The following is a 21,823-nucleotide window of genomic DNA, read 5'->3' on the forward strand; positions in this document are numbered from 1 at the left end:
ATCTGTTGAAGTGCCAAGTGAGAGTGTCTAAATTCTCTAAAAAATCCCAATGTGAAAGAGGCTTGCACTGGGTCATCAGTTATATTTTGGGATGAACAATTTTCACATTTTTAATTTTGTATGGGGAAATTCAGCATTTGGAGCCAGTGGTGTGTGTTTGGGGATAAATCATTTTTCATATGATAGTAATTGCTGTGAATTTGATTTCTGTTTCTTTTGTAATGTTTGATAGCTATGTAGATGTGATGTTCTCAGTGTTATCATTACAATACTTATCCTGATTTTTCTGACTAAAGCTGCTGTCTCCTTATCCATAGGGATTGTAGGAATCTATTTTTTTCTATTCGGTGTCTGAAAAGAGCTGAAATGCCTTCTAAATTTTTTTATCAGATCTTTGTGGAATTCGATGGCTGTAACTGGAAGCAACATGCCTGGGTGAAAGTTCATGCTGAAGAAGTTATAGTGTTGCTGCTGGAAGGATCATTGGTTTGGGCACCTCGAAATGATCCAGTTATGCTTCAGGGGACTCGAGTCTCACTGGCACAGTGGCCTGCACTGGTGAGTATTTGGCCAAAAGCTCTCATATCCTTAGAGGTTTGCATCAGCTCTACTGTGAAACACAAGGCTTGGATATTGTACAGGGCATCATTATGCAGGTACCAAAAGTTGCTTGGGGATGGATTATTTAAAATGGTAAATAGGAGAGCAGTTAACTGGGAGTTATAGTGGCTTTAGAAAGGCATCTGAGAAGCAGTATGCTTCCAGTTCCTGCCCCAGAAAGTGAATGCTGTTACCTCACAGAAATGAGATAGTGTTTACCAGTGGGTCTCTGAAGGAATGTGGTACGTATCTGAAAAGATTATTTTTCCCTATTTTAGAACTTTAAGTGTGTTAGGCTTTTCTGAATTGTGAGAATAAGCCTTTTGGTCTTACTATGGACTCTAGAGCTCTGTATGGTAAGGATTGCTGCATCATTTTAATAGGTATTCCTGAAGGCACTTGTGGAAGAGAATAGACTGTGGGCTGTGCCTGACCTATAAGCCATAAGTTGGCCACTCCTGATCTAAACGAAAAAATGTATTTCAGTGGTGTTGTCAGCATTAACTAACATGACATGCAAAATTTTCTCCTGTTTCTTGAAGTGGTTATCTGTATTGCTGTTTACATGGCAGTTACGTGTCATGATGCTTGAGACCAAAGCCAATACGTTTTAGCTAGCATATCTGAGTATACCTATTCTGGAAACATCCTGATGAGTAGAATATCGTGAAGAGCATTCCCTACATCCTTCTTTCTTCTCTTAGTGCTTCTGAAGAGGAAATATCATTATATGTGAGAATCCTACCCTCGTTTTCATGCTGTCTAATTTTTATTATTTTGCCCTTCTTTTGTTTCTTTTCTCTTCTTGCAGTCCTTGGACTGCTTGGGATCCTACTCTCTGGTTTTTTAATACTACATCTTGTGCATGGGCACATTGAAATGTTTTTTCCAGTCAAAGACCTTGTGCCTTGGTAGAATTTTAATTTAGTGTTTTTAAATTGACACTTGAGCTCAAAGCAACAAGTTCAGCACTGCAACTTTCTCTGAGGGTTTCTTTACTGCAGTTGTCTTAAGGCAGAAGAAAACCAGGCCTTTACAGCAGAGATTCTGTATATAGTGTTTTTTCCATAGGCAGAGTTTTCCTTTTAATGTATTTCCAACTTGTGTCCAAGAGTGAACTCCAGTTTAATTTCATCTGGGAAACTGTGTTTATACAGGATCAATTTCTTTCAGATGATTCCCAAGTATCTTGATATCTTAGTGATTTGGGGGTGTTACCATAGTCCCCACGCTGATTCTGTAATGATTTGTGTCAGAACCTGTTAGAAGACTGTTAGAACCAAATATGGGTCCACTAAGATCCCAGAGTATTTCCACTATAACTCAAGCTATATCTGTAGACTTGCTGAAGAAATGTTTCCATCCTCTGGACAGCCATGTGAACACTCAAGCTTTCACTAAGTACTAGAGGCCTACCCAAATAACTCCAGTCTGTATTGCCATTCAGTTAGCCAAAGCGCCAGAATACATATGTGCAATGTGGACAATTCTGGGAAGCCAGCTACGTAGCGTTACAGAGTGGATGGTATTTTTTTGGGGAGTGTGGTGGTGATGATGTTGGTTTTGGGGTTGGGGGGTTTTTTTTGAGATATATCACTTATGAATGTGTATTCATCCTTTGTTGTCTCTGTCTTGTAGTCCTGTTCACTTTTAGGAAATAGTTTTACATAAACTGAGAAAATAAATTTTATATTCATACTGTTGTGTACAGGAGAATGGAGTGTGAACAAACTTGATGAGAGCTGTTAAGGGAAAAATGTCGTGAATACTTGTGTGTTAAAATCATGTAAGTGTGAGCGTGAGACTTATAACATGTTTCAAAGACTGCAATGGTTGGCAACTTCCTCTTCCATCAGCAAATTATAAGATTATCATTCTGATTCTGCTAGGTATTTTCAGTGATTTGTCCTGCAGCTTGAATATCAATAGTACACCTGTTATGAACTTCAGTTTTGCACAAAACATTAGCAAAAAAAGCTCCCCTTTTTAAATATGCCTATAAATTACTTACATCTGACTTCTGTACGGGAATAAAAATGCTCCTTTCAGACAGCTATACCTGAAATATGTAGCATAGTTTGAACCATTAACCAAAGCTTTTTTTAACCTGAGCATCAGAAGGTGCTTACCTATGAAAAAACAAATACCACAAAAGGTGTTTTCAGTTCTGCTTTAAGTTCTAATGAAGAAGTGGAGCCAATTTTCTGTAATTCCTTCTTGTAATATGCCACACTTGCAAGAATTATTGGCTTAGACATAATGAGTAATAATTTGCATTAAAACTCAAGTACAGGGTGGTGCAAGTTGAGAAACGAAACTTTTATACTTTGTGATACTTAAATAGCATGTGAAAACAACTATTGTTGGCCTGTATGTGTGCTCAGTCATTTTTATAACCTTTGTTTTTTATTGTTCATCACAGACCTTCACTCCTCTAGTAGATAAGCTGGGTTTAGGCTCTGTGGTCCCAGTGGAGTTTCTTCTGGACAGACATTTATGTTTCCTGTCTGATGCCAGTGGATTACGTTTGTTTCAGGTATTTGAACTGTGTTCAGTTAAAGTGCAAATTTAACTTTGTGCTGTGATTGTCAGATTAATTTTTTTTTTTACTGTTCCACTTTCATATTCTTGTCTTCCTCCTTTCGCTGCCCTGTCATGTATTTGCATTTGTTTCCCTGCTTTTCCAGGTGCTTACACTAACCTCCATCTGCATTCAAAAAGTCCTAGTTCCTCTCTATATTGGTCAGTTGGAGAGCTAGCTGTCAAGCGTCATGTAGCTGATAATTGCAATGGAAGTTTTGCAACAGCTTTTGCATAGCTAGTGCCTCCTGGCATGTTCAGCAATGTTTTTCCTAATTTTACTTTTTTTTTGGTTTGTCAGTCTCTGAGAGCCATCCAAGAAGAGCTGTCCCTTAAAAACTATGATTCTATTACCTCAAAAGACCTTAATTTTTATGTTCAAACTGTTTGTTGTTGGCAGATGGGAACCGAGAGTCAAAATCAGATTCTGCAGGAACAGCCTTCACTAAGAGAAGCTGTCAATGCATTGATTAGTGACCAGAAGCTTCAGGAGATATTTAGTAGAGGTGAGACTGTGTTTTTCTATCTCAGAGCTACTTTGTTTTGGACCAGCTAGACTATGCTGGGATTTGTGAAGGAGAATAGTAATAGCGTCTGTTACTGTTTGATTTGGAAGGTAAATTTTCTGTATTGTTTTGCAAGTTCTTTACAAAGAAGCATTATTGTGTCACAGATACAGGTAAGCAGTTGCTGAGATACAACCAGAAATACCTACTGGGAATGATCACTGAAGATGTAGTTAAAGTAGGACAACATATTATTGATAACATCCATGTATTTACAACTTCCCTTATTTTAAGTGTTACTTTTGAATTTTTAAAGTTTTGGTCCTGTTCTATGGTTCTGTTCTATAATTCTGGAAATTTAAAAGTGAAGTTACTCTGTGTTGTTGATCTTTAAAAAAATTCTTTTGTTATGACAAATTCAAATTTTGGCATTTTGATAATTAATACATGAGTTGATTAAATTGAAAATACGGTGTGTCCATGGCCGCTCAGCATAGAGTTAATACCTTAACTGTTACCTGGATCGTGTATTAGGGTTAAGCCTGATGGCAGCTTTGTTGTCAGATTGGGGTCTTCTAGTTCAAGTGCTAACACAATTTTCTATCTAGAGTTTGGGTTCATGGGCCAGGTGGCCACCCTAGATGTAGGCCACTGTATTACATTTGAAGGATGATGTAATTCTTAATGGGGATTTGGTGCCTTTTGGTTAAATAAAATATTTATTGATAAAAATGCTATGAGGACAATACTTCTTACATAAGCAAGTAGCTTCAGAATTGTCCAGTTTGGAGCCTTCTTCTGAAGCGCCTAGTTCTGGTTGTATCAGATACAGGCTGTTGGATCATGTGGATTTTGATGATCTAATATTAACTAAGTCTTTTTTGTCTGGACTTAGGGTAGGAGGAAAGCTCTGCATGCTGATGTAGAGAGTGAGGGCAGGGTCGGAGGAAACCTTTCTGTAGATGATCTGTTACCTGTGTCAAAGAGCTAAGACTGATTGGTTTAGAGATGTTGGATATTTGTGCAATTACATTAAATCTTTCACGGTTACAAATATATGTTTCTATTCTAAACTGCATGCAGCTTATACTGGGATTTGATGCATCTGGACTGAGTCAGAATGCTATGACTGTCCACTGGATTGATGCTTCATAATTAACTGAGCTGTAGGTTAGAAAACAAAAGTTTTGAGTTACAGCAATGAGGTCTTACTGACTTTTTGCAATAGAATGCTTGGCTTACGCAGGATTTGCAGCAGAAGCCCGAGCATTTTAATTTCTTTCCACCTGAAAGATGACACTTCAAGCCCTATTATGTGCACAGAACTCTTTTTCTTTTTTTTTTTTTTTTTTTTTAATTGTATGACTCTTAACTAGTATGACACAAAGCTTGTCTGGAAAACGTACTCAAAGTCCTTCTTTTCCAGGTCCTTACAGTGTCCAAGGCCAAAGAGTTAAGGTTTACCAACCAGAGGATGAAAATAGCTGGCTCTGTGGTGTTGTGAGCCATCAAGACCCAATAACTCGTCTTATGGAGGTGTCTGTGACTGAGGTAAAAATATGAAGCACTGCTTTGGTGTTCCTAAAGTACCATTCCTCAATATCTCGTGGAGAATGACAGCTTCACCAAAACTTGCACTTTTGGTTCTTTGGTTTTTTGCTTTAAAAGATGAGTAATTATCCATGTTGTGATTAGCAGAATTCTTTTTTCCTGTTATGATTTTCCACAATAAATGATGATATACAGCCCACTACTATAAAAGAAGCTGTAAAAATTTCTTTGGCAATGAGTGCTATATGAAAAAATACTGGAAGTGGCTTTCTGGATGGGAGAGCGTACTGATGTACAGAAAGCTACCTTCTGGGTCTGTTATGCTGTGGTCTTCCTATGCCTTCTCTCAGCTTCTATCTGACAAGCTGTACAAGTGGTTTAAAACAAGTGTAGCATGGAAGATGAAGTCTTATTGATTGATGTATTTTAGCTTAGGCTGTTTACTTTTGCCCTGTTCTATCAGTAAACCTAGTAAGTGTTGTAAACAGCACAGAAAATCTGTGCACTGCTAGAGTTGTCTGGTTTGTATTATATGCTTCTGTGTGGTCTGACAGGTAGTTCAGTCTTACCAGCAGCCTGCTCCTAATGGCTTCCTTTTTCAGGAGCAACTAGGAATAGCTCTGTGGTGCTGTGTGTAAATTACTGTAGCAGCAGCACTCTTCTTGGTTTTTTGGGTCCTGTCCTGTGTACCATGCCCTCTGCCCCCATAGCCTTTTCCATGTGCAGTAAAATATGTATGCAGAATGATTGCACTGAACATGCCCAGTAAGTCCTGTGCACACATGTAGTAATCCTGCTCTGACTACTAGATCTATTGCTGGTGCACAGGAAATAAGTATACTGTATATGGTAAATAAGTATAGTACTTTGGAGAGGCATTGAAATTGTGGAGTATATGCTTTCAGTGGATACATGCCAGGAAGCACCCAACTTACTGTGTATCTACTGAGAAATAAAAAAGTAACCTCCAAGCACAGTTACAGAGGTTGGGTATTCATTGCTCCTTTTGGGGAGACGCTGATGAGGATAGTTAGCATCAATTGATGTGCTTCCTTCCAGTAGTCTTTTCTACATCTAGCAGAGTGAATGTGCAGAAGGCTAGAACAATACTAAATCAAATTTAAGAGGAGCTGTGTTTAATGCAATGAATGCCTCTAGAGATGCTCAGTAGAACAAATATACAAGGAAACAGTGGTAGGAATCAAACATGAAAGTTTTTGAAATAGAGAAGGAGCAAAAGGATAGAAGGTAAACTGGAAAGGTGTAGTATTACTAAGGAAGTGGGACAGAAAGAAAAGGCAAATGGGAGAGGGGCTGCAGAGTAACCTTGTGTGTAAGATCTCTTATGTTGATACTATGTACTCTGAAATAAAAACTAACCTCTTCTTTTCTTCCTCCTACTTCCTCAATATCAATCTGCGTAAAAATTAGAGTGGTGAAATAAAGTCGGTGGATCCTCGACTGATTCATGTGGTGATGGATAACACTCCTCCAAGCGAGGTACTACAACAGTTCAGGTCTTGTATATACAGTGTGAAGCTTCATAAAGATTTAGATATAAAACATCTAAAACATGGAAACAACTGAAAACTGATGCTATGTTCACTGTGGGCTTTTGATAATGTAATTGGAAGAGGAAAATTTTCTTTACCACTTTGGGAGATGGTCATAGCTTTCTTTAAACGATATATTTTCCTTTTCTTCAGGCCTGTTTTACTAAGTTCAGCGTGGATAGGGGGGAGGTGTCCATTAACCTGGTTGTGCTCCATTTTAAAGGGTAGTGCTCTGATAGAAAAGGCAGTGAGCACAGAGACATTCTTTAACAGGATCACGCTGTGCTTCTTCACAGACCTTTTTAGGCGTTTCTAAACATTACCCTCTGGCTTCTCTGAAGCAGGCTTGTATGCTTGTGACATTTCATTGCTTCAGTTGAGAGGTTCCATGATAACATTTGAATGTGTTTTTACCCTAGGAAGGGTAGTGCTCTGATAGAAAAGGCAGTGAGCACAGAGACATTCTTTAACAGGATCACGCTGTGCTTCTTCACAGACCTTTTTAGGCGTTTCTAAACATTACCCTCTGGCTTCTCTGAAGCAGGCTTGTATGCTTGTGACATTTCATTGCTTCAGTTGAGAGGTTCCATGATAACATTTGAATGTGTTTTTACCCTAGGCTAAAGGGCAAGCTACCTCCTGTATTTAAATATTGTAGGCTTTGCGTAGTGGACAGAAAGTGTGCCCTTCAAAAGAATTGTGGGATTAGACTAGTAGCAAAAATTAGTGCGCAAATAGTTTTCATGCATTAGCAAGGACTATGTTGGAGTATGGTTGTGTTGCATGTTTCCCAAAATCTGCCATGATGTGGTATGTGCTACAGCAAAGCAGCTCAGCTAAAAATCTTACTGTGAAGATCCTATCCTAGTACAAAAAAGATGAGACTTCACTTATGCTTGTGTTCTGTGTTCACATAGTATCTTTCCTTAGATATCTCAATTTGTGATTAAAAGAAATGTTCCTAAGCTTAAGAGCAGTGTAATATATTCTTAGTTCTAACAAAAAAATGTTCTTTGAACAGGTATTCCTGACTGTTCTATTTAGAGATTGCATGGTTTTGTCTATTATAGGGAGGGGGCCTAAAAGCAGCTAAGTCGTCTAAAGGGAAAAAGAAGAAAGAAAGCCTGGAGGGAAAGGATGGACGAAGGAGGAAGAATGCTTCAGACTCTGGGTGTGATCCTGCAACAAAGAAGCTAAAGGAGAGGGGTGAGGTGGATAGCAATGGTAGTGATGGAGGTGAGGCCAGCAGAGGTCCTTGGAAAGGAGGCTCCAATAGCGAAACAGGGCTGGATCCAAGGTCCAAACAGTTGCCTTCATTCATTCCTCAGATTAATCGCAATATTCGCTTTGCCACTTACACCAAAGAGAATGGCCGAACACTAGTAGTCCAAGATGAGCCAGTTGGTGGTGACACACCATTGCCCTTAACTCCATTTTCCTCTGTGGCTGGACAAGCATTACTAGTTGGATCTGGATGTAAAGAGTCAGGAAAGTCACTGGAACAGGTTGGCCAAGGCACGGTGACTTCTGCAACTGCAGTTACTACAACTGCTTTGACGCCGACGACTGTGAGAATCTCTGATACCAGTTTGTCAGCTGTTACTGGACAGGAGAAACTGAAAACAGGCCGATCACAAGCCCAGGGAGAGGTGAGTAGCTCGTGATCCAGCATATTCGAGAAAGACATACATATTTGCAACAGATGTTCTGCAACTTATTCCTGTTACAAAGTGTATCCATGGAATTTAGAAAACTGCTTTTTCTCTGATGAATCCCTCCCCTCCCAAAGGAAACCTTTCTATCACCTGATCTAAGAAAGAACTCAAAAGAAATTGAAATATTTGGTGGAGGAGTTGCAAGAGACAACTTTTTAGCACTCTTATCTTTATTCAGTCTTAAAGTCACTTTAAGCACTGCACTTAATATAATTAATTTTGTTGTGTCATATGGAAGATAACCTACTTAATCTCTTGCCTTTATATAAACAAATATGCATGAGAATGTGCACAGAGTTGAACATTTAAGTTACTTAAAAAAAGCCTCAAAACCAGAAAAACAATGAGGCTACATTTAGAGGACCTTTTATAGATGCCCAAATTGTCTGTTACAGCTATGATATCTCCATAGTAGAAAAATGAGCCAGTTGCATCGTATACTATCTAGGGCTGAAAACAAAGAAATAATTAAAATATTTGAGATGGGTACCTTTAGAATAAATTGTAATAAAGAACTCAGTCTAGAAGCAGCTTGAAGACCTTTTAGTTGTGCCTTTGTTTTCAAGGGGAAAAGTGGAAAAGTAGAAGGGAAACCCTGTTAAAAACAAAATAGAGGACTTTATAAGTCTTCATTTGATTACTTAAAAAAAGAAAAAAAAAAACCACCTCTAAGTACAGCAAAAATTAAGAAACTTGTAGTCTACTGTATAAAAAAAGTGAAGAAAATGGGAGATACATTAGAGACTCCAAGGTGATTGCCAGGAGGTTAAATAGATTACTTTTATCCTTGTCTTTTGTATTAGCTAATGGAACGAGGGGAAAGGTGAGATGTTTACCTTGGGATAAAAATTCCTAGATGGTAAGGTGTAAAGGAGAAATAGAATTGTAGAAGACAGGAGTGTTACATAATTGTTGTATAACAATATAACCTTATCTCTCTTCCACCCCACCTCTGACCCCTGCAAAAAAAAAAAAAGAGAAGAAAAAAGTTCAGAGTTGGGAGCAGCTACAAATTGTGTAGGTGAATGGTCAAAATTGTATCTATCATCAATGTTATTAAGGAAGAACTTTAATTGTACTGAGAAATTTTGGTACCACCTCTCCTTCCCTCCCTCTCCCCAATGCCAAATCACTTGTTTTAAATCATTATTAATAATCTGGCTTCAGAATTTGCAGGTAGACCACTAGTCCATTTCAAACTGTATTTTGCTTGAGGGAGGGAACCTGACATAAATCAGTAAGAGTGTTGTAGATAGTTCACATGTGTTACTGCTTCAGACTGTCCACTTTATCATAGTGTGATTTGGTCCTTGAGATTACTTATTAAGCTTGGTTTGCATTCATATTCATATGCTTTTTTAAATTGCTAGAACTCAGTTTGTGAAAATTACTTTGGCTCTAAAAAGAAATATCTGAAGTTCTAGTATCTGGAAGAACTGTCATGGGGGACATTAATATGTTATTAAAGTTATTACAGCTGGAGGTTGATAATGAGGAACAAGCTAAACATTAGTTTGCAGTGTAGTAGGTGTGCAGTGACACTAATTACCAGTAAGATGTGTTGCACAGAGGCTGTGGTTGTATTTAACATGGCCTTGGAATAAAAGTGTATTAATCATGAGCAATCATGAGTATTCCTCACGAGAAGATTTCTAAGTGGAAACGAAACTCAAAGAAAAGGAATAGAACTGACGAGTTACTTGCAGAATATTATCAGTTACAGTAGGACTGTGAGAATTGGAAAAGCTGGAAAAAGTATAAATTGAGAAGAGAGCAAGTGAATATTCCATATCACAGTTACAGGTCCAGTAGAAATCTGCAAGTCAGAAAACTTTCCAGTATTTGAAGATCATAAAAATTAAGCCCTTTGTGCTTAACCTCTATTGAGTAATCCCCTGAAAGGCACCACTTCATAGGCATCTATCTACCTGTCAGCAGATTTGGCTTGCTGTGACCAGGAGCAGTTTGTTCACTAACTGCTAGAGGGCTTGCTTTGTTTAATTAACTTTGCAAACTAAGTTAATTATTTCAAGGGTGCTGGTTAAGTAGGAGAAGCTTGTCAGGATGATCTTGGGGGAGGGTGAAAGATGGGAGGTTATTGAAAAGCAGTTTCAATTAAGGTTCCCTTCTTGCTGATTTGAATTAAAACAATCAGGAGTTTAAATAACTTGCTTTTCTGTGAATTAGTTCACCTTGTCTTGTGTCTCACTTTTGTTCTAAAGCGTGATAAGACATTAAGTGTTCGTTTTCTCTGTGTCTTTAGTATGTAATGGACACTTAGCTCATTAGTTTCAATAGCTTGTAGCTAGGAAAAATTAGTCTAGTAGAATCTTTAAAGAAGTTTCGTCATTGTAAATAATTCTGCTGGAAGTTTCTATTGCAGGTGGATAAGTAGAATGCTAATTGTACAATTAGATGAACCAAATTATTGCTGAATCAAACAAGAATCCTTTAATAGGCTAATGCTTTCTAATCTCGTTTCAGAATTCCCGAAATTCACTTTTGGCTTCTTCTGGATTTGGAGTCTCTCTCCCAAGTGCTTCCCAGTCCTTGGTATTTGGGGGTGGAAGGAGCCAATCAAATGGAGTGGTGACTCCAGAAGGCAAGCCTTCTGGATTTCCTTTTGGCTGTAGTACTGGACAAGAGGCTCAGAAAGATTCTGATCTGTCCAAGAACTTGTTTTTTCAATGCATGTCCCAAAATCTACCTTCCAGTAACTACTTCACGGTCATTTCAGAGGGCTTGACTGAAGATGCCTCTAGTCGGGACTCATTCAAGCAGTGTACAGAGAGTGTGGGTACTGGGATGTGTAAAGGTAAAATTCTTTCAGTGGACACTAAACCAGGAGCCCAGTCTGGCAGTTCTGTGGAGCGGAAGCTGCCTGTGGAATCTATGCCTACCCTTACTCCAGCCTTTTCACGAAGTCTGTTGAATACTCGCCCCCCAGATAGTCATGAAAATCTATTTTTACAGCCTCCAAAGCTATCAAGAGAGGAACCCTCAAACCCTTTCCTGGCATTTGCTGAGAAAGCAGAACTTAGTCCTTTCAGTGGCTTTGCATCTTCATCTCAGACAGGGGTTTCTACTCCCTCTACACCTGTGGGTCATAAGGCCGCTTCTGGCTGGCCGGAATCACTCACCTCTACAGACTCTTCTCTAGCTAAGAAGAAAACCTTGTTTATAACAACTGACTCATCAAAGATGATCTCCAGTACTCCTGGTTCAACAGTTGCTGCTGGTGTTCAGAGCCCTTCCACTGTAGGGAATGGCCGTTCCAGCTCACCAACCAGCAACCTGACACAGCCTATTGAGATGCCCACACTTTCCTCCAGCCCAACAGAAGAAAAACCAGCTGTTGGGCCTGGGCAGCAGGACAATCCTCTTCTGAAAACTTTTTCTAACGTGTTTGGCAGACATCCACCTGGCTTTTTCTCTTCACAGGCAGAGTTTCCACAGGAGAACAAAGCCCCTTTTGAAGCTGTGAAAAGGTTCTCTCTAGATGAGCGGAGCTTGACATCCAAACAGGACTCGGACTCCAGTACCAATAGTGACCTGTCAGATTTGAGTGACTCTGAAGACCAGTTGCAGGCCAAGGCTTGTATGAAAGGAATCCCAGACCACTTGATGGCAAAGCTAGGCCCCAATGCAGAGCGCAATGCTGAATTGCTGCTGGGAAAAGGAAAAGGGAAGCAAGCCCCAAAGGGCCGGCCTCGCACAGCTCCCCTAAAAGGTGATGACTTGAATGCAGGGTGTCTTGGAAGCACAAGGAGGTGGGATACTGGGATATCTCCTGTATGATGAACTATGAACTAACCACAGGTGTAAACCTCATTTATGCTCAGTAGGCAGCACACAGGGTATTTACAAGGCTAAATCTTAATGCTTCTTGTATGTGAATTAACATGTTCACTTTGAGAAATGTTTAAGCATATATTTGTCAGGACAAAAGTGTGGTACGCTGTAGACTTCAACAGTCTTACTGGTTTTGCATGGGTATGAGCATAGAGATCTCTGCAAATATGTTCATTGGGGCCAGTATCCTTTTGCTGTTGCAGTTAACTAATGGATTTTTACTTCTACTTTGCCTCACCCAGTTGGCCAGTCTGTGCTGAAAGATATGAGTAAGGTGAGGAAGCTGAAGCAGTCAGGTGAGCCTTTTCTCCAGGATGGCTCTTGCATCAATGTAGCTCCACATCTGCACAAGTGCCGGGAGTGCCGTCTGGAGCGGTACCGCAAATTTAAGGAGCAAGAGCAGGATGACTCAACTGTGGCATGTCGCTTCTTCCATTTCCGGAGGTGCTTAAATTCTTCTTCCTTCATATGTAGTCTAGGTACAGAGCTTGGACAATGTCCAAGTACAAAGTAATTATTATTTTACTTATTTAATGTGCTTGGGTACAATAATGAAGATTTTGAGTGTCTTGCATTTCCCTGCATCACCTGACTGGAATTCCCTCACTGGGGCAGGAAGAGCTGATGTTGGAAGATACAGCTATGATTACTAAGTGAGCCTCCAGGTCCATCCTCAGGAGATTGAATTTGCTTTATTGGGTAGAATTTTACTGTTGGGCAGCAGTTTGTATGTAGTAACTGTTCTCTCCCTCTTTCATAAGGAGTTCAGAACAGAGATAAAATTTTAATTCGGTCAGCAAGTAACTGAACATTGCCAGCATGGGGCTAATGTTTGACTAGGTTTTGTTGAGTACAGAACTGATTTTTAGGAGTAGAACACTGCCTGTGTTTTCCCTCTGTGTTGTGTACATGTCTTACAGTTCTTTGACCTGTCATGCTTCTCTTAATCTTCCTTAACTGCCTATTCTAGCTAGTGCTATGCATCTTTTTCCAAAAAGATGTTTGTTCGCTTTCTGGCGTATAAAGGATGAAGTGAATTTTTAGTATGTGCCACCCATCCAGTAAGGATTATAGCTGCTTCTCTTCCTGAACTTGTTCAAAATTAACCTAGCATTGAGATTAAAGACAAGATTGTTTTTGCTTGAAAATGAAGTCACCTTTAATATTGGCAGGAGACGTTCAGGGTTCTGTAACTTATATTGTTATACCTTTTACCACACAAAGACTAAGAGGGTTTTATCAGCTACTGATAAAACAGTTGTGACTTGTCTCTGTGGAGAGCAGCGGCAAGGATTTTTGCATGTCTTGTAATGTGAACTGTTAGAACAGTTGCCAAGTGCTAGCGGCCCTAGCCAGAACTGAAATACTGGTTTCGCAAACGTTGGGAAATAACTTTCTCCTGAGTTAAAATAGAGAATGAGAACCCTGCACAATTTTATAAGCAGCGTCATGCAGCAGCCTAAATAAATTGAATTTTGTCATCTCTTTCTATTAATAGTACAGACAAATGTGACTTACCAAGCTGTAGCAATTTCCTGTACGTGGAATTTCCCACCAACGCTTACTGGGACCTCGGGATTCGTTCTAGTGGGTTTTGCAGCCATTGCCTTTGTGTACCTTATTCTCTGTGTTATTTGGATTTGCATAATTATTGTACTGGCTGGGGAGTACAGCACTCTAGCTCAAGCCTTTTTTCCCCTTTCTAGGTTTATGTTCTGACATAGATGACATTATAAGTTAATTAAAGGTGCTTGAGCAGCTTCTCAATTACTCCACCCTGTTTTCTGCAGGCTGATATTTACCCGGAAAGGTATTCTACGAGTAGAGGGTTTCTTGAACCCACAACAGAGTGACCCTGATGCCATGAGCCTATGGATTCCTTCCTCCTCCCCTGCAGAGGGGATCGATCTGGAAACTTCCAAATATATCCTGGCCAATGTTGGGGACCAGTTCTGCCAGCTTGTTATGTCAGAGAAGGAGGCAATGATGATGGTGGAGCCACATCGTAAGCTGGGCTTTTGACGTGTTTTTTGTCCATCTTCTCTGTGTAATGTGTGTACAATGCAGTGGAATAGTTGAAAGTGTAATATAATTTCTTGTTAAAATGCTTCTCCTTTTCTTCCAAAGAGAAGGCTATATTTACTTCTTTGGGGTGTGTGTAATTGTGGGACCAGCACTTGGGATTTTTCTTCTGGATCAGTGCAACATTAGTACCAAGGAAGCTAATGGTAACTTTCCCAGACATCATTAAATTATTTTTCAATAAATAAATGCAGAGATCAGCTGACCCACGCTCCTAAGAACACTTATCACACTGACCAGCTATGCTTTAATGAGCAGCTTTTCTTACATATTCCTATCCTGTCATGCTCCAGGGACATCACATAAAAGCTCAGGGTTTTCTAGGAAGGGAGCAGCACCTGTGTTCAACCTGCAAGGACGCAGCTGAGCAACTAGTTGACAGTGTTGCCACTACAAGGGGAGTGGGGTTAGAAAAAAAATTTCTAAAGGTATCCAGTTCAGCCTATCACATGGATAGCTCTGACTATCTGATTTTTCCCTTTAGCTTCTGGAATGTTCAAGGGCAGCCATTTGGAGAGGACTTCCCCTTCCTCAGTGAATGTGTTGGTTTAGAATCCAAAGAGTTGATGGGCATCCGATTAGTAAAGCTAAATACGCATTCTTTATAGTTTTATAAGTTCGTATTATTTGTTCATAAAACTAGCAGAAGTTTTATAATTTTGCTGTAAGTTCCATAAGTCCTGCTTGAAATTCAGTTACTACAAAACTCTGTAAGGTGCTCCGTTTCCTTGTAGGGTGTGCATTTTGGGACTTGACCTTGCCTGCTCTTAGAAATGGGGATTTTAATAATATCACAAGACTAGCAACTCAAAGAACGTGTCTCTGGAAGTAAAAAGGATGTGTTTCTATACTCTGCCCTCAAGTCATATTTCTGTGAATTGTTTCTTTATCAATGTTACTGTGATACTGTCAAATTAGGTGGGAGAAATGCAAAATGTTAAAGTAATAATTCCTAATGTTCCTTCTCTTTATAGAGAAAGTGGCATGGAAGCGAGCAGTACGTGGTGTGAGGGAAATGTGTGATGTATGTGAGACAACACTCTTCAATATTCACTGGGTTTGTCGCAAGTGTGGTTTTGGGGTCTGTCTGGACTGCTACCGGCTGAGAAAAAATCGTCCACGTAGTGGTAAGTACCGGATTTTTTTTTCCCCCCACTGTAATCTTTGAACTGGCTGGCTTTCAGTGGGGACAGTTTCTGGGAAGTTGCTGAAGGTTTTGTGGGAGAGTCAGTGAGTATCAGCTTGGGAGGCTGGAGGTTTGGAATTTTGGCACTACTGTCTTATATGCTGCTGTTCCATTTTTCGTTTCCTTAGATACCTGTTTTATCTATTTGGTTAGAATTTGTATATTAAAATTATAACATCAGCAGGCATAGGCTGTGTACTGAGACAGACTACTGTATAGTTCCATCTTTTCCTCAGAGAGTATAAAAGAAAAATGAAGTAATATCTTAACAGTTCGGAACCATCACAAGATGAACTAGTAAGCAGACATTGCAGAACTCCTTTCTGTAACAAGGAGTTAGACTGGAAAGTTTTCTTCTTTTTTGATTCCTTGACGCACTAGGGTTTGTAATTCAGGAAAAAATTCAGTAAGTTCAATTTTTAACAAATAGAGGCACATTGTTTACAAAAGTGAATACCTGGTTGCTTTTTTGTGTATTTTACTGTGCTGAGACCACTTTGGTAGCATGGGTGCTGACAATGGACAATCTTAATAAGTGTAAGGCTATTAGTGACAGTTACATTATTATATGGAGCAGATGTACAAAATACTGGATGTTAATAAGTGTAAGTGCTGCTGTCTGTTCATTAAGATAAAGGTGCCAGAGAACACTGAATGAATTATAAAAGCAGTGGGGTTTTTTAAATAGATAAAAAGTCACAAATTTTTTATATCATTGTTGTGGGTTAACCCCAGTAGGCAGCTAAGCACCACGCAGCTACTTGCTCACTGCCCCATGGCACTGGGACTGGGGAAAGAGGAAAGGAAGAGTAAAAGCAAGAAAACTTGTGGGTCAAGATAAGAATTGTTTTGTAAGTGAAGGAGAAATAGAAAAAGGGGGGGGGGGGGGGAGGGGGGGGAACAACAAAGCAAGTGATGCAAAGGCAATCACTCACCACCTCCCACAGGTAGACCATTGCCCAGCAGTTTCCCAAGCAAAAGATGGCCAGCCCCCTTAAACTCCCTCTGTTTTTTGTATTGCTGAGTGTGACATTGTGTGGCATGGAACATCCCTTTGCTTAGTTTGGGTCATCTGCCTGGTGGTGTCCCATCCCAACCTCTTGTGCATCCCCAGTCTATTCACTGTGGAGTGGGTAGAGTAAGAAACAGAGAAGACATGGACACTGTGCAAACACTGTTCAGCAATAGCTAAAACATTAGTGTGTTACCAGCATTGTTTTGGTCTCAAGTCTAAAACACAGCACCACATGAGCTGCTATGAATAAAATTAACTCCATCCCAGCCAGACCCAGTATAATAATGAAGCCTACGAAAATTACTGCCAGAATATAGCAGAAGAGAGCATAACAATCTTTAAGATGTGGTTAACCAGGGTACAGTGGAAATAGTTGAAAGTAAGTAGAATAGGGTTTCTTGTATCTGGCACTGTACATGTTTGGAAAAAGCATTTGGGACTGAATATACCACTGACAGAATGTGGTATAAAGATGTCTGTGATTAAGGGCAATGGTCTCAACCCCTTTTCTTCTCACATCAAGGAAACAAATATGATAACCTTACCCGTACCAGGTTAAAATGAAGAGATGTCCTGGGCATATGAGAAGTTTTTACTCACTGGTGTACAGAGGAGGGTCAGCATTGAAAAGATTGATATTTTATAATGTCAAATGGTGTGTGTGTGTGTTGCTTATCAATGTCTTCCTGAAAACAGTGTTGTAATTACAGATTATTAATCAAGTCTGAAATTTTGGAATGGACCAAAATGTAGAACCAAGGCATTATTTAAATATAATTACTTGCCTCAAGAGGCTTCTGAACTTTGTGCTGTAGAAACAACCTGTGCAGATACCAGGTCTAAAGGACCCTGAAATGAATTTTTACATGATCCTTCTCATGTTCTACCCTACTCACCCTTCCTTCCTACCTTCCTTTTTAAAGGAAGAGAATGGTGTGCAGCTTATGCAACTACATATTTGTAGGCCCAGCTTCATTTAAAATCTGAAGAATTAGAAATTTGTCAGACTACTTTTGAGATTTAATTTGCTACTTGTTAGCTTTGTAAGTAGATATATTGACAGGAGAGCTTAGTTTCCTCTTCCTGGAACTGATTTGTAGATACTTTTTGTTGAAAAAGGTTGGGAGATGATGACAAGATAAGATAGAATATATATAGCTCTATATACTTACAACTTAGGAAAGCATAATGAGAACAAGAGTATGATATTCAAAAACTGAGGCTAGAAGAAAAGATTTTTAGGTGATTGAAAATAACAAGCTACTAGAGATGAAAGGAAAATGACTGTGGTAGTTTTATAATCTGAAGAGGCAAAGAAGTTGCTGTAGATCCTGTTCTAATGGTCTATATTTATAGTTTATTTCTGAGATCACCAGGTTAATCTCCTGCACTGTAAAGAATCTAAAGAAACAATATTGATGCAGAAACATTCTATATTGTAAAGTTTTAGTGACTTTTGTACAAAATTTTACTTTTTTGTCTTTATTCCAGAGACAGAGGAGATTGGTGATGAGGAAGTCTTCTCATGGCTGAAGTGTGCAAAGGGTCAGTCTCATGAACCAGAGAATCTTATGCCGACACAGATCATTCCTGGTACAGGTAATGCTTGAAACCTGAAAGGAAAAATTCCAAATTTTTTCTCAATTCTGAGCAAGCAAGTGGAAAAAATACCAAGATGGTTGGTGTTCTAGCTGTTACCTTTTCTAGCATGGATTTAGAGGAGGCGTCCGCTTGCTACAGCAGAAGGGTTGAAGGGAAGGTAACCCAAGTAAGATCAAGCTATGGGTTTGAAGTGAACACCCTTCTGATACTAGCTGTGACTTGTTGTGCTCAGCTGTTTTTAGTTGTGTCAGTAAATTTGGCTAACTTGCAAGAAAGATCTTTTTCTTTTCTGTTGCGGGGAGGGAAAATAAATGGTCAATGCTGACCATTTACTTGACTGTTTACATAACTGGTCCTAAAAATCATAGAATCATAGAATGGTTTGGGTTGGAAGGGACCTTTGAAGTTCATCTAGTCCAACCCCCTTGGCATGGGCAGGGACATCTCTCACTACATCAGGTTGCTCAAAGCTCCATCCCACCTGACCTTGAACACTCCCAGGGTTGGGGCATCCACAGCTTCTCTGGGCAACTTGTTCCAGTGTCTCACCGTGCTCACTGTAAGAAGTTTCTTCCTTACGTCCGATCTAAACCCACCCTCTTTCAGCTTAAATCTGTTGCCCCTTGTCCTGTCACTACAGGCCCTGGTAAAAAGTCTCTGTCTGTCTTTTGATCCCCTTTATATATTGAAGGGCTACAATAAGGTCTCCCCGGAGCCTTCTCTTCTCCAGGCTGAACGACCCCAACTCTCTCAGCCTTTCTTCATCGGAGAGGTGTTCCAGCCCTCTCATCATTTTCGTGGCCCTCCTCTGGACCCGCTCGAACAGGCCGATGCCTGTCTTGTACTGGGCACCCCAGAGCTGGACACAGGACTCCAAGTAGGGTAGAGTAGAGGGGGGGAATCAGCTCTCTTGACCTGCTGGCCACGCTTCTTTTTATGCAGCCCAGGATACGATATGGCTTTCTGTGCTGCAAGTGCACATTACTGGCTCATGTCCAATTTTTCATCTACCTGTATCCCCAAGTCCTTTTCTGCAGGGCTGCTCTTGATCCATTCATCCCCCAGTCTGTATTGATATTAGGGATTGTCCCAACCCAGGTATGGGATCTGGCCTTGTTGAACTACATGAGGTTCATGTGGGCCCACTCCTTAAGCCTGTCAAGGTCCTGCTAGATGGCATCCCTTCCCTCGAGCATATCAACTGCTGGACACAACTCAGCTTGGTGCCATCCACAAGCTTGCTGAGGGTACAATTCCACTGTCTATGTAATTAATAAAGATATTGAAGAGAATGGGTACCAATATGGACCCCTGAGGGACACCACATATTACTGATTTCAGCTTGGACATAGAGCTGTTGACTGTAACTCTTTGGACATGGCCATCCACCCAGTTCCTTATTCATTGAATAGTCTGTCTGTTTAAACCCATATCTCTCCAATTTAGTGGCAAGAATGTTGTGGGGGACAGTATTGAAGGCTTTACAGAAGTCTAGGTAGATGATATCTGTTGCTCCTCCCATGTCCAACGACACAGTCACTCCATTGAAGAAAGCCACTAGATTAGTCAGGCACGATTTGCGCTTGGTGAAGCTGTGTTGACTGTCTCTAATCACCTCCCTGTCTTTCATGTGTTTCAACATGTCTTCCAGGAGAATCTGCTCAATGATCTTACTGGGCACTGTGGTGAGGCTGACTGGTCGATAGTTCCCAGGGTCCTCCTTTTTACCCTTTTTAAAAATGGGCATGATGTTTCCCTTTTTCCAGTCACTGGGGACTTCACCTGAGTGCCAGGACTTTTCAAATACAATAGAGAGTGACTTGGCAACTACATCAGCCAATTCCCTCAGGACCCTGGGATGCATCTCATCAGGTCCCATGGGACCTTGTGTGTGTTCACGTTCCTCAGGTGGTCTCGAACCTGGCACTGGTGCAGCCCCACCTTGAGTACTGTGTGCAGTTTTGATGCCTCAATACAAGAAGGACATCAGACTATTAGAGCGTGTCCAGAGCAGGGAGACCAAGATAGTGAAGGGTCTCAAGGACAAGACTTACGAGGAGTGACTGCGGTCACTTGTTTGTTCAGTTTGGAGAAGAGAAGGGTGAGGCGTGAACTCATCGCAGTCTACAACTTCCTCAAGAGGGGCGGCAGAAGGGGAGGTGCTGACCTCCTCTTTCCGGTGACCAGCCATAGGACACAAGGAAGTGGAATGAAGCTGCACCAGGGGAAGTTCAGATTGGACATTAGGAAAAGATTCTTCACTGAGAAAGTGGTCGGTCACTGGAACGGGCTCTCTAGGGAAGTGATCACAGCACCAAGCCTGTCAGTTTAAGGGGCGTCTGGACGATGGTCTTAATCATATGGTTTAGTGTTAGGTAGTCCAGTGAGGAGCAGGGAGTTGGACTTGATGATCCTTATGAGTCCCTTCCAACTTGAGATACTCTGTGATTCTGTGATTCTCCTATGATGAGAGGAACTTCGTTCCCCCAGTCCCTGCCTTGAGGTTCAGGGGCTTGAGAGAGGTGGGAAGAGAGAATACCATTGAAAACTGAGGAGAAAAAAATAAAAATTTAGTATCTTAGCTTTCTCCATGTCAGCTGTCACCAGCTCCACTGTCTTACTTGGTTGGGGTGAGATGGGGTTGTACATTTTCTTATATCTTCCTTTTCTGGCTGACATACCTGTCAAAGCCCTTATTATTCTTTGCATGCCTTGCCAAATTCAGCTCCAGCTGTGCCTTAGCTTTTCTGATCCCATCCCTACACACCCAGGCAGTGTCCCTGTATTCTTCCCAGGATACATGTCCCTGGTTCCACTGCCTGTGCATTTCCTTCTTACGTTTTAGTTTGACCAGGAGGTCCTTACAAGCCTTCCTTGCTTGATTTTTTTTACACATGGGAATTGAGAGCTCTTGCACTCTAAGAAAAATGTTCTTAAAGAGCTGCTAGCTCTGTTCAGCTCCTTTGTCCCCAAAGGCAGTTTCCCAGGGGGTCGCATACACTAATTCCTTAAGCTACTGAAAGTTCACTCTCCTAAAATTCAGCATCCTGACTCTACTCTTCATCTGGCCCATGTCCCTCAAGATTGTGAATTCCACCAGGGCATGATCACTGCAGCCCAAGATGCCACCAATCTTGACATCTCTAATTAGCTCTCTGTGTTGGTGAGCAACAGGTCCAGTAATGCTTCTTCTCTGGTTGAGCTCTCTGTCTCCTGGATTAAGAAATTATCCTCAACACACTCCAAAAGTCTCCTTGACTGCTTACAGCTTGCTGTGCTGCTTTTCCAGCAGGTGTCAAGGTGATTTAATTTCCCTGTCAGGATCAGAGCCTGTGAGCGTGATGCTTCCCGTAGTTGAAGTACGAACACTTTGTCAACAGGCTCCCCTTGGTCGGGCAGCCTGTAGTAAACACCAACAGTGAGGTTTCCTTTGTTGGCTTGGCCCCTAATTTTTACCCTTAAGCTCTCAACTTGTTCATCGCTGTTTTTCAAAGACAGCTCTGTGCAGTTAATCCATTCTTTTACATAGAGAGCAAACCCCCTGCAGTGCTCCAGTTGTGTGATTCATCCCATCACGTTTC

General features: G+C 40.7%; 1 protein-coding gene across 1 annotated transcript in view; it reads left to right on the top strand.

Annotated features, from left to right (window-relative positions):
• The first annotated feature begins 366 nt into the window (after positions 1-366).
• The window catches only part of KDM3B (lysine demethylase 3B), a 48,752-nt gene continuing 27,295 nt past the window's right edge, over positions 367-21,823 (top strand). Inside the window, exons 1-11 of the mRNA XM_009285974.2 lie at positions 367-558; positions 3,023-3,136; positions 3,581-3,686; positions 5,113-5,237; positions 6,669-6,737; positions 7,861-8,439; positions 10,990-12,235; positions 12,600-12,801; positions 14,148-14,362; positions 15,414-15,566; positions 18,132-18,239. Coding sequence (XP_009284249.2) covers positions 367-558; positions 3,023-3,136; positions 3,581-3,686; positions 5,113-5,237; positions 6,669-6,737; positions 7,861-8,439; positions 10,990-12,235; positions 12,600-12,801; positions 14,148-14,362; positions 15,414-15,566; positions 18,132-18,239 — 3,109 coding nt within the window. The remainder of the gene's footprint in view (positions 559-3,022; positions 3,137-3,580; positions 3,687-5,112; positions 5,238-6,668; positions 6,738-7,860; positions 8,440-10,989; positions 12,236-12,599; positions 12,802-14,147; positions 14,363-15,413; positions 15,567-18,131; positions 18,240-21,823) is intronic.

Source organism: Aptenodytes forsteri, unplaced genomic scaffold, assembly GCF_000699145.1.
Source record: "Aptenodytes forsteri isolate BGI_AS27 unplaced genomic scaffold, ASM69914v1 Scaffold54, whole genome shotgun sequence".
Taxonomy (NCBI): domain Eukaryota; kingdom Metazoa; phylum Chordata; class Aves; order Sphenisciformes; family Spheniscidae; genus Aptenodytes; species Aptenodytes forsteri.